The following is a 13,398-nucleotide window of genomic DNA, read 5'->3' on the forward strand; positions in this document are numbered from 1 at the left end:
CACCCTCTCAGATCTTTTGAACAATTATATAATATCGTGAAACCATCAAGATAACAACATTAGATGATCCAATATTTATCATTCACTTTAGTGGTGGCATCCACAAGATTTCAAAACACTTTTTCCATTGTCTGTACAGTTGGAAAGCGGTGCTAGTATTCCCTCCAGAGGCACATTGTCTTTGGTCATCCTGCCAATAACTTAATTTCTATGTCCTATACGTCAGTGGTCCCCAACCTTTTTGTAACTGCGGACCGGTCAACGCTTTGTTTTTGTTTTTTTGTCATAAAAAAATACAATCATTTGTGCTTACGGCAGTGACGTGCAGTCACTAGAGGCAGGTGAGGCGGGGCCTCACCTGCCATCATGGAAAGAAAAAAAATTTAAAAAGAAAAACAATTAATTAAATTGTTATATGTATGCAGTGATTATACTATAAAGTTATTTTCCATTTAACTTCACCAGTTTTAGATTATTTTTTATTCAAAATCGCTGAATTTTCACATTTGCCGTTCAAATACTGAGAAGAGACGGTGCGGTGAACAGCAGCCAGTTGAGGCACGTCACTCAGTGCCTCAACATGGACGGACTCGGCTAACTGCTGGCCTGCTGTGCAGTGAGACTGTATTGCTATATGAATTATATTATACATTTCCATAGTTTAGTTAGCTGAGGTATATAATGTACAGTGTATTTTGTCAACAACTGTATGTGTGTAACGTATTTCTTGTGCTGAGTGATCATAAAACGGCTGCAAAAGACGCACTGGCTGAGGCTCCAGTAGCCCCGCCTCCTGCACCCCCGCCGTAGAATTGTTATATCAACTAAAGCCCACACTTAAACTTTCCACGTGCAAGATTGAATCTATTTATAAAAGTTATTTCATAAGAAGCCAAAAAGTGCAAAAACAGTAATGTTCGTGTTGGAGGAGTTGTGAATGACTGCAGGGCCACAACATTAGGTACACCTGCAGACTGCAGGTGTATCTAATTCACAACTCCTCCAACATGAACATTATTGTTTTTGCACTTTTTGGCTTCTTATTAAATAACTTTTGTAACCTATTTTTATGGGCTTTCCTATTTGTGATGTTAAGTTCCTGTTATGCGCTGTTATACAGTATATGCCTTGAGCTCTTATTTTGAAGGCGCCAAGACCGGAAGTGATGACATGTTGTAGTGGAGCGGAGGTTTTTGAAAGAAGGTAAATAAAGTGGTCCTCGTGTAAACTGGATTCTTCGTGTTTGTTATTTTGTAGTTTCATTCAGTATAGGCGACATTTATAAACCCTCGGTTACACTTTTTTAAATAGATTCAATCTTGCACATGGAAAGTTTAAATGAGGGCTTTAGTTGATATAACACTCCCGTCAGGGTTTCATTAATCCAGCACAACAGCGGCGAATGGACTTTATTTATAAGTAAAGGTAAGACCATAATAACGTTTTTTTTATTAAATGTGCTTTTTTGTGTGTAAAGTTAAAGTTAAGTTAAAGTACCAATGATTGTCACACACACACTAGGTGTAATGAAATTTGTCCTCTGCATTTGACCCATCCCTTGATCACCCCCTGGGAGGTGAGGGGAGCAGTGGGCAGCAGCGGCGCCGCGCCCGGGAATAATTTTTGGTGATTTAACCCCCAATTCCAACCCTTGATGCTGAGTGCCAAGCAGGGAAAAATGCTGGTATGAGCTTTTAAACATAACCCGTTAACTGCTGCCAATCAAATGGTGAATAATATACTCTTTAGGGTTCATATGTTTGTAAATCTGACTGTGATGAAGTCAGTGCCTCACCAGCCATCAACCTCACCGCACGTCACTGGCTTACGGACTGTATCCCTGCAGACTGTATTGATCTAAATCAGTGGTTCTTAACCTTGTTGGAGGTACCGAACCCTACTTGTTTCATATGCGCATTCACCGAACCCTTCTTTAGAGAAAAATAAAATGTTGGGTTTTTTTTCAAATTCAAGACAAAGTTATATGTTTTTGGTAACACTTTAGTATGGGGAACATATTCTAAGTAACACAGACTTCATTTAGAGTTATTTGGACACTAAGGGAACATATTCTAAGTTATAAAGACTTAATTTAGAGTTATTTGGTTAGGGTTAGGGCCACGGTTAGAGGGTTAGGGTTATAATAAGGCCATGCTGAATAAGGCATTATTAAGTACCTAATAATGACTAGTTAAGAGCCAATATGTTACTAATTTGCATGTTAATAAGCAACTAATTAATGGGGAATATGTTCCCCATACTAAAGTGTTACCATGTTTTTTTTACTGGTGCACAAAATGAACCGTGCATGAACATCACCTTGTTCAAAGAACAAAACCAACACAGTGCATAAACTCACAACAAATTACACACCTGCAAATCAGTCAGCTGTTGCCGTACCCGTAATACGCCGTTAGGGAGAAGTTTGTATTTACACGATGAGTCGGGTGTGTTTTGACCTCCGCCGAACCCCTGAGGCCGACTCACCGAACCCCTAGGGTTTGATCGAACCCAGGTTAAGAACCACTGATCTATATTGATACATAACGTAGGAACCAGAAATGGGTTGGTTCACTAATTGTAAGTGTAACTTGTGTTTTTTATGTTGATTTAATAAAAAATAAAAAATAAAGTTTTTTATTTCTTGTATGGCCCGGTACCACTCAATCTACGGACCGGTACCGGTGGTTGGGGACCACTGCTATACGTGGTTCACATACATCGATATTTGTCCATTGCTTAGATGGCCGTACAGCGATTATTCGGCTCCATGGCCATACTGGAACCTTCTGTTTTGATCACAGTCACCTTAGACGACTGCTGGGAACCATACAGCCTGTTTCTGCGACAAAGGCGCTCGCGGTAATTCTGAGCAAAGATGAGCAACATGAGCGGGTTGATGCAGCTGTGGGAGTAGCTGAGGCAGATGCTGATGTTGTAGGCGTAGATAAAGACGATGGTCGGGGTGTTGTTGCTCAGGTTGATCACCTGGATGACGTGGTAGGGAGACCAGCAGATGAGGAAGAGAGCGATCACCATCAGGACCATCTTCGTGGCCCTCTTGGCCCACACAGACTGCTTACGCTTGACCCGGCGGATGGAGCTGAACACGTGGTAGAGCGTAAGAGAGTAGAAGGTGCTGATAATGACCAGGGGGATGATAAAGCCCAGGATGGACTGGTAGAGGGTGTACCAGTACATGTCCTCCGGCCCGTCCAGATACATCATGCAGACCTCTAAATGCTGTCTGCGGACGACCTTGGCGTACATCATGACTGGTACGGTGAGGAGGAAGCTGCCGATCCACACCAGCATGTTGATGATGATAGTCCACTGGATGGTCCTTCGCTCTGAAGTGGGGTGGACAATAGCGATGTACCTGTGGGGAAGAAGTGATATTTTTAGATTCACACTGCAGTCTGTAACTTGGGTGATAAGAGGAACACCGGTGGACTTGCCATGAGCATCACAAGCTGACACATAGTACGTGTCCATACACTTTAGTTCCTATGTGTCAAAGTCAAGGCCCGAGGGCCGGATCTGAATGGATTATCTATGGCCCCCGGGTTGATATTTGATTAGTATTAGAACCGGCCCGCAGGCTACAGCCGCCTGCTGCTGTTTTGCACGCACCAATACTCCATCAGTGTCGTCGCTAGGAATTTTCCAAACGGGGTCCCAGGGACCCCATCAAGTCATAAAAATTGGGTCCCACAGTAAATTTTCGGGGTCCCACTTTTTTGTAACCGTCTTGAAAAGAAATGATAAATGTATGCATTATCCTGTTATATCTCACATTCTATATTGTGTTTTGGAAAAAGTTTGTCATAAATGTTACTTAACTCAAAAGAAAACACCTGTTTATGCATATGTACATTTATTCAGTTATAAACATTTATTCACTTTCTTCTTTCCTTCATGGATCTAAACTTTACCGCTGCCGGTATTTTTTTCTATATTTTTATTGTAATATTTTAGAATGTGTTTGTTCTATTTTTGGCCAAAGCAAGACAAAGAAAACAATCTGAAGTTGTCTTTATTTTTTAGTTTTAATGCCATGATTTTAAAGGGGAACATTATCACAATTTCAGAATGGTTAAAACCATTAAAAAACAGTTCCCAGTGGCTTATTATATTTTTCAAAGTTTTTTTCAAAATTTTACTCATCACGCAATATCCCTAAAAAAAGCTTCAAAGTGCCTGATTTTAACCATCGTTATAAACACCCGTCCATTTTCCTGTGACGTCACATAGTGAAGCCAACACAAACAAACATAAATAAATAAATGATAAATGGGTTATACTTGTATAGCGCTTTTCTACCTTCAAGGTACTCAAAGCGCTTTGACACTACTTCCACATTTACCCATTCACACACACATTCACACACTGATGGAGGGAGCTGCCATGCAAGGCGCTAACCAGCACCCATCAGGAGCAAGGGTGAAGTGTCTTGCTCAGGACACAACGGCAATGACGAGGTTGGTACTAGGTGGGGATTGAACATGGCGGAAAGAACAGCAAGCTATAGCGACATTAGCTCGGATTCAGACTCGGATTTCAGCGACTTAAGCGATTCAACAGATTACGAATGTATTGAAACGGATGGTTGTAGTGTGGAGGCAGGTAGCGAAAACGAAATTGAAGAAGAAACTGAAGCTATTGAGCCATATCGGTTTGAACCGTATGCAAGCGAAACCGACGAAAACGACACGACAGCCAGCGACACGGGAGAAAGCGAGGACGAATTCGGCGATCGCCTTCTAACCAACGATTGGTATGTGTTTGTTTGGCATTAAAGGAAACTAACAACTATGAACTAGGTTTACAGCATGTCAGCAGGCCAGGGAAGCTAGGGTCGATATTCTTCTCTTGATCATCTTCGGTGGCATAAGGGACGGTGTGAGCCAAGACATCCAGGGGGTTTAGCTCGCTCGTCTGCGGGAACAAACTGCCGCCATTTCTTGCCGTGCTACCGAGGTCCTTTGTCCCTGAATTGCTCACACACTCCGGCAGATTCAATGGGGTTCTGGCGGCAGATTACTTTGACTTTATCGTTGGAAATGCATCTGCTTTGAGTGTCGCAGGATATCCACACATTCTTGCCATATCTGTCGTAGCATAGCTTTCGTCGGTAAAGTGTGCGGAACAAACGTCCAATTTCTTGCCACTTTCGCATCTTTGGGCCACTGCTGCAACTTGAATCCGTATCCGAGAGCAAATATTAGAAAGGCGTTTAAATCGCCAAAATTCACCCATTTAGAGTTCGGAAATCGGTTAAAAAAATGTATGGTCTTTTTTCTGCAACATCAAGGTATATATTGACGCTTACATAGGTCTGGTGATAATGTTCCCCTTTAATAGCCTGTGCACAGATTTTCCTCCATGCGGGCCCCTGAGCTAAAATGAGTTTGACACCTCTGCTTTAGTTGGTCCCATTTCTCAAATAGTTCTGCTCTAAATAAGAATCCTACAACCCACGGAAACACCTTAATCCGATCATGTTCGGTTTTTGAAAAGTCAGACTAACACACCTGGATTATGCGATTGGAACCCAGATATCTCGAGTGGGGGTCTGCGGCAAAAGAGGACCCTTAGTATCGTGCATGCGCCAGTTTCAATAACCCAGAGCAAATAGCATTCAAAAAACAGACAAAAATTACAATGAAGAGGAGACTGTTAATTTGCTTTACAAATGAAAAAAAAAAAACGGGTCAATATAATTGCCCAGGCCTGCCTTAGAGCAGTGGTTCCAACCTTTTTTCAGTGATGTACCCCTTGTGAACATTTTTTTAATTCAAGTACCCCCTAATAGGAAGAAAGCATTTTTGGTTGAAAAAAAGAGATAAAGAAGTAAAATACAGCACTATGTTATCAGTTTCTGGTTTATTAAATTGTATAACAGTGCAAAATATTGCTCATTTGTAGTGGTCTTTCTTGAATTATTGGGGAAAAAAAGGTATAAAAATAACTAAAAACTTGTTGAAAAATAAACAAGTGATTCAATTATAAATAAAGATTTCTACACATAGAAGTAATCATCAACTTAAAGTGCCCTCTTTGGGGATTGTAATAGAGATCCATCTGGATTCATTAACTAATTTCTAAACATTTCTTCACAAAAATAGAAATCTTTAACATCAATATTTATGGAACATGTCCACAAAAAATCTAGCTGTCAACACTGAATATCGCATTGTTGCATTTCTTTTCACAGTTCTTTTTAGTGAGGAACCTGAGCTTGTGCTTCACTGAGTTTATGAACTTACATTCATATTTTGTTGAAGTATTATTCAATAAATATATTTATAAAGAATTTTTGAATTGTTGCTATTTTTAGAATATTTATAAAAAATCTCATGTGTCCCTTGGCATACCTTCAAGTACCCCCAGGGGTATGCGTACCCCCATTTGAGAACCCCTGCCTTAGAGTATTAGCCATTTAAAGTATTTAACATGAATAAGAATATTCATGTAACTGCATGTGTGTGTGCAATGTGCTTCTAAGGCAGGGGTCGGCAACCCGCGGCTCTAGAGCCTCTTTAGCGCCGCCCTAGTGGCTCTCTGGAGCTTTTTAAAAAATGTATGAAAAATGGAAAAAGAAAAAAAAAATCTATTTTTTGTTTTAATATGGTTTCTGTAGGAGGACAAACATGACACAAGCCTCCCTAATTGTTACAAAGCACACTGTTTATATTAAACATGCTTCACTGATTCGAGTATTTGGCGAGCGCCGTTTTGTCCTACTAATTTTGGCGGTCTTTGAACTCACCGTAGTTTGTTTACATGTATAACTTTCTCCGACTTTCTAGGACATGTTTTATGCCACTTCTTTTTCTGTCTCATTTTGTCCACAAAACCTTTAACGTTGTGCATGAAAGGTGAGTTTTGTTGATGTTATTGACTTGTGTGGAGTGCTAATCAGACATATTTGGTCACTGCATGACTGCAAGCTAATCGATGCTAAAATGCTATTTAGGCTAGCTATATGTACATATTGCTTCATTATGCCTCATTTGTAGCTATATTCGAGGTCATTTAGTTTCCTTTAAGTCCTCTTGATTCAATTTATATCTCATGACACACTATCTGTATGTAATATGGCTTTTAATTCTTTGCGGCTCCAGACAGGTTTGTTTTTGTATTTTTGGTCCAATATGGCTCTTTCAACATTTTGGGTTGCCGACCCCTGTTCTAAGGCATTGACATTCTCGCAATTGTCTAAAGGGCATTCACATACATTTAGTTATGTGGAACAATACGAGGGTCCTGGGTTCGATCCCGGGGTTCGGGGTTTTTCCGTGTGGAGTTTGCATGTTCCACCCCTGACTGCGTGGGTTCCCTCCGGGTACTCCGGCTTCCTCCCACCTCCAAAAACATGCACCTGGAGATAGGTTGATTGGCAACACTAAATTGGCCCTAGTGTGTGAATGTGCGTGTGAATGTTGTCCGTCTATCTGTGTTGGCCCTTTGATGAGGTGGCGACTTGTCCTGGGTGTACCCCGCCTACCGCCAGAATGCAGCTGTAATAGGGACAAGCGTTAGAAAATGGATGGATGGATGGATGGAACAGTCTGTTCACCAAAAATGCCCTTCAAGTTCATGCGTTGTACTACTCGTGATGGATGGACGGTGAGTGCAGGCTTAGTAATACTTTAGTGCACTGATCTGCCACTAAATCGACAAAGTACCTTTTTGATAAGGTTCAACACACTTCATTGAATACATTTACAGACACGCTATATTCACACATTGCGCAAGATCAAGTTGCAGTGGAATGTCCAAAGAATTATGCTGAAGTTGTACAATGTGGAGTTCCACCAGAATTGTCAGGAAAAATAGGCCGTAACGGTTGGCCAAAACAGTCATCATAGATTGCACAGAGGCTTCAGTAGATCTCCTGAGAATTTCACATATCATAGTTGATTGAACATCTAATGCAGGGGTGCCCAAACATTTTGACTTGGGCTGAAAAAAATTGGGCCAGGGGCCGAAAGTCAACTGCATTTGAAGGAATATATATATATATATATAAACTGTATATATATGTATGTGTGGGAAAAAAATCACAAGACTATTTCATCTCTACAGGCCTGTTTCATGAGGGGGGGTACCCTCAATCATCAGGAGATTTTAATGGGAGCATTCGCATACCATGGTTTATATAGGGCACAGAGTGGGTGGGTACAGGCTGGCCTAGGGGCGTGGTGATTGGCTCATAAACTGTATATATATATATATATATATATATATAAATATATATATATATAAATATATATATATAAATATATATATATATATATATATATATATATATATACAAACCCCATTTCCATATGAGTTGGGAAATTGTGTTAGATGTAAATATAAACGGAATACAATGATTTGCAAATCATTTTCAACCCATATTCAGTTGAATATGCTACAAAAACAACATATTTGATGTTCAAACTGATAAACATTTTTTTTTTTTTTTTTGCAAAAAATCATTAATTTTAGAATTTGATGCCAGCAACACATGACAAATAGGTTGGGAAAGGTGGCAATAAATACTGATAAAGTTGAGGAATGCTCATCAAACACTTATTTGGAACATCCCACAGGTGAACAGGCAAATTGGGAACAGGTGGGTGCCATGATTGGGTATAAAAGTAGATTCCATGAAATGCTCAGTCATTCACAAACAAGGATGGGGCGAGGGTCACCACTTTGTCAACAAATGCGTGAGCAAATTGTTGAACAATTTAAGAAAAACCTTTCTCAACCAGCTATTGCAAGGAATTTAGGGATTTCACCATCTACGGTGCGTAATATCATCAAAGGGTTCAGAGAATCTGGAGAAATCACTGCATGTAAGCAGCTAAGCCCGTGACCTTCGATCCCTCAGGCTGTACTGCATCAACAAGCGACATTAGTGTGTAAAGGATATCACCACATGGGCTCAGGAACACTTCAGAAACCCACTGTCAGTAACTACAGTTAGTCGCTACATCTGTAAGTGCAAGTTAAAACTCTCCTATGCAAAGCGAAAACCGTTTATCAACAACACCCAGAAACGCCGTCGGCTTCGCTGGGCCTGAGCTCATTTAAGATGGACTGTTACAAAGTGGAAAAGTGTTCTGTGGTCTGACGAGTCCACATTTCAAATTGTTTTTGGAAACTGTGGACGTCGTGTCCTCCGGACCAAAGAGGAAAAGAACCATCCGGATTGTTATAGGCGCAAAGTTGAAAAGCCAGCATCTGTGATGGTATGGGGGTGTGTTAGTGCCCAAGACATGGGTAACTTACACATCTGTGAAGACGCCATTAATGCTGAAAGGTACATACAGGTTTTGGAGCAACATATGTTGCCATCCAAGCAACGTTACCATGGACGCCCCTGCTTATTTCAGCAAGACAATACAAAGCCACGTGTTACATCAACGTGGCTTCATAGTAAAAGAGTGCGGGTACTAGACTGGCCTGCCTGTAGTCCAGACCTGTCTCCCATTGAAAATGTGTGGCGCTTTATGAAGCCTAAAATAGCACAACGGAGACCCCCGGACTGTTGAACAACTTAAGCTGTACATCAAGCAAGAATGGGAAAGAATTCCACCTGAGAAGCTTAAAAAATGTGTCTCCTCAGTTCCCAAACGTTTACTGAGTGTTGTTAAAAGGAAAGGCCATGTAACACAGTGGTGAACATGCCCTTTCCCAACTACTTTGGCACGTGTTGCAGCCATGAAATTCTAAGTTAATTATTATTTGCAAAAAAAAAATAAAGTTTATGAGTTTGAACATCAAATATCTTGTCTTTGTAGTGCATTCAACTGAATATGGGTTGAAAATGATTTGCAAATCATTGTATTCCGTTTATATTTACATGTAACACAATTTCCCAACTCATATGGAAACGGGGTTTGTATATACAGTATATATATACATATGTATATATATATACATATATACATATGTATATATATATATATATATATATATATATATATATATATCCATCCATCCATCCATCTCATATAATTAATAATTCATATAATTGGCCCCGAAAGGGACAAGCGGTAGAAAATGGATAGGTGAATGTATATGAAGAGTATGTGAAAGTTTGACTCCTGCCTTGTTTACTATCAAGCAGCTATAAAGCGCCAAACATGGATACATGTGGAGAGAGTGGTTTACTTTTTTTCCATCATGCATTGTAAAATATTTAAATGTCTGCAATTAATAAAAAACATTATAGTGCATGTATATTTTTATAATATCCACAAAGTTCAGCGAGCAGGTTTGTGTGACCACGTGTGTTGACTTTTTGTGTTGGTTGCTTTTTTCTTTCTTTCTGCACCACGAGTAGGGAAGGTTGTTTGGAATGGGTCATATGAGATTTGCAATTCAGATTAGATTTCAGAGTGAAATTTGCGGTCACTGATTTGAAATGATTGCCTTGTCTGCACAAATGATAACAGGCTGCAGAATTCAGAGTTTCAGATATTTAAAGTTCATTTGGGAACACCCTGCGGGCCATATTCCTTTTTGGACTCATGATGCGGGCCAAAGTGAAGACACCAGCAGTAGTTTGGACATTTTGAACTAATGGATTAATTCAACTAATGTTTAGCTTGTTCTATGTTGTTAATGATGACAATAGATACGTCCCTCCCAGATTTTGCAGGCTTTTTTGGGGGCCCAAAATTCCTGAATTTGCAGCAGCTTTTTCAGAAAATCGCTACAAAAGTTTCGAGGCTTATTTAATCAATTTAGGATTTTTTGGGATGAAGACACAATTGGAAGAAATATGTGAAAATAAATACTATATTGATGTGTTACTCATTTTATATCACACAGACTCAAAAGTAGACACCAGATGGCGGTAAAAGCACATAGTCAGAGCTCATTGCCAAATTACTGTACTGTAAGTAGTAGTGTTGTCCGGGTACCAATATTTTATAGAGATGTCCGATAATGGCTTTTTTGCCGATATCCGATATTCCGATATTGTCCAACTCTTAATTACCGATTTCGATACCAACCGATACCGATATATACAGTCGTGGAATTAACACATTATTATGCCTAATTTTGGTGTGATGCCCCGCAGGATGCATTAAACAATGTAACAAGGTTTTCCAAAATAAATCAACTCAAGTTATGGAAAAAAAATGCCAACATGGCACTGCCATATTTATTATTGAAGTCACAAAGTGCATTCTTTTTTTTAACATGCCTCAAAACACTGCGATGAGGTGGCAACTTGTCCAGGGTGTACACCGCCTTCCGCCCGATTGTAGCTGAGATAGGCTCCAGCGTCCCCCGCCACCCCGAAGGGAATAAGCGGTAGAAAATGGATGGATGGATGGATGCCTCAAAACAGAAGCTTAGAATTTGGGGTTAGGGAATAGCGGGGGGGTGTATATTGTAGCGTCGCGGAAGAGTTAATGCTGCAAGGGTTTCTGGGTATTTGTTCTGTTGTGTTTATGTTGTGTTACGGTGCGGATGTTCTCCTGAAATGTGTTTGTCATTCTTGTTTGGTGTGGGTTCACAGTGTGGCGCATATTACAGTGGGGCGGCATGGCGTAGTGGGTAGAGCAACCGTGCCAGAAACCTGAGGGTTGCAGGTTCGCTCCCCGCCTCTTACCATCCAAAAAATCGCTGCCGTTGTGTCCTTGGGCGGGACGCTTCACCCTTTGCCCCCGGTGCCACTCACACCGGTGAATTGAATGATGAATGATAGGTGGTGGTCGGAGGGGCCGTTGGCGCAAATTGCAGCCACGCTTCCGTCAGTCTACCCCAGGGCAGCTGTGGCTATGAAAGTAGCTTACCACCACCAGGTGTGAATGAATGATGGGTTCTACATGTAAAGCGACTTTGGGTACTTAGAAAAGCGCTATATAAATCCCAGTTATTATTATTATTATTATATTTGTAACAGTGTTAAAGTTGTTTATACGGCCACCCTCAGTGTGACCTGTATGGCTGTTGACCAAGTATGCTTGGCATTCACTTGTGTGTGTGTGAAAAGCCATAGACATTATGTGATTGGGCCGGCACGCAAAGGCAGTGCCTTTAAGGTTTACTGGCGCTCTGTACTTCTCCCTACGTCCGTGTACACAGCGGCGTTTTAAAAAGTCATACATTTTACTTTTTGAAACTGATACCGATCATTTCCTTGGTTCGATCCCCGCTTCCGCCATCCAGAGTCACTGCTGTTGTGTCCTTGGGCAAGACACTTTACCCACCTGCTCCCAGTGCCTCCCACACTGGTTTAAATGTAACTTAGATATTGGGTTTCACTATGTAAAGCGCTTTGAGTCACTAGAGAAAAAGCGCTATATAAATATAATTCACTTCACTAATTATAGAAAGAAAAACACTACCAAAGGCTTCTTTATGATCCGCTGTCTGCTCTGTCGTCCACAGGTTGCAGACATTGTATGTTTTAAGCTTGAAAAGTGTTTTTCCATTTCAACCATCAAATTTATGTTTTCACCCATTCACCCCCGCATGTGAGGAGCATTAGTGAACTGTTGAGCGCAATATAATGTGTAATGTTTTTTTTTTTTTGTTGGTAAACGGCGGACAATGAGAGATTATCATCACACTTCAGCGTCTCTGTCATGTAAATGTGGCCTCCTCTGCTAGGTCAGCGTTGAAAATGAGAATATGTTCTAATCGCTTTACCCTGGATAAATATGAATAGATAAATATACAAATAGATGTAAACTACAAAGTGAGGATGCCAGTGTTTTGCTAATTGTTTACCCAGAGGGCTTGGGGAAGTTGCAGGCATTGGACAAAGTTGCGGGGTTGTGCATTTTTTGCAGAAATTGTTTAACGATCGGGACGTTGTGAACTCTTGGAAGCAGGCCCGGCCCTAACCAATCTGGCGCCCTAGGCAAGATTTTAGGTGGCGCCCCCCCACATCGGCAGTGAAGTGTATATACTCACAAGAAACCGAATAGCTTTGTCTTTGACCTTTTTTTTTAACTTACAACCAGAGGTGGGTAGTAACGCGCTACATTTACTCCGTTACATCTACTTGAGTAACCTTTGCGGATAAATTGTACTTCTAAGAGTAGTTTTAATGCAACATACTTTTACTTTTACTTAAGTATATTTATAGAGAAGGAATGCTACTTTTACTCCGCTACTTTTATCTACATTCAGCTCGCTACTCGCTACTAATTTTTATCGATCTGTTAATGCACGCTTTGTTTGTTTTGGTCTGTCAGACAGACCTTCAAAGTGCCTGCCTTACTGGTGACGTTTCACTTCGTTCCACCAATCAGATGCAGTCACTGGTGACGTTGGACCAATCAAACAGAGCCAGGCGGTCACATGACCTGACTTAAACAAGTTGAAAAACATATGGGGGTGTTACCATTTAGTGGTCAATTGTACGGAATATGT

General features: G+C 40.6%; 1 protein-coding gene across 1 annotated transcript in view; it reads right to left on the minus strand.

Moving 5' to 3' along the window:
- Positions 1-2,739: 2,739 nt before the first annotated feature.
- The window catches only part of mchr2b (melanin concentrating hormone receptor 2b), a 57,784-nt gene continuing 47,125 nt past the window's right edge, over positions 2,740-13,398 (minus strand). Inside the window, exon 2 of the mRNA XM_061928097.2 lies at positions 2,740-3,379. Within this exon, the coding sequence (XP_061784081.1) occupies positions 2,740-3,379 (640 nt within the window). The remainder of the gene's footprint in view (positions 3,380-13,398) is intronic.

Source organism: Nerophis lumbriciformis, linkage group LG35 (genome assembly GCF_033978685.3).
Source record: "Nerophis lumbriciformis linkage group LG35, RoL_Nlum_v2.1, whole genome shotgun sequence".
In the NCBI taxonomy this organism is placed as follows: Eukaryota; Metazoa; Chordata; class Actinopteri; order Syngnathiformes; family Syngnathidae; genus Nerophis; species Nerophis lumbriciformis.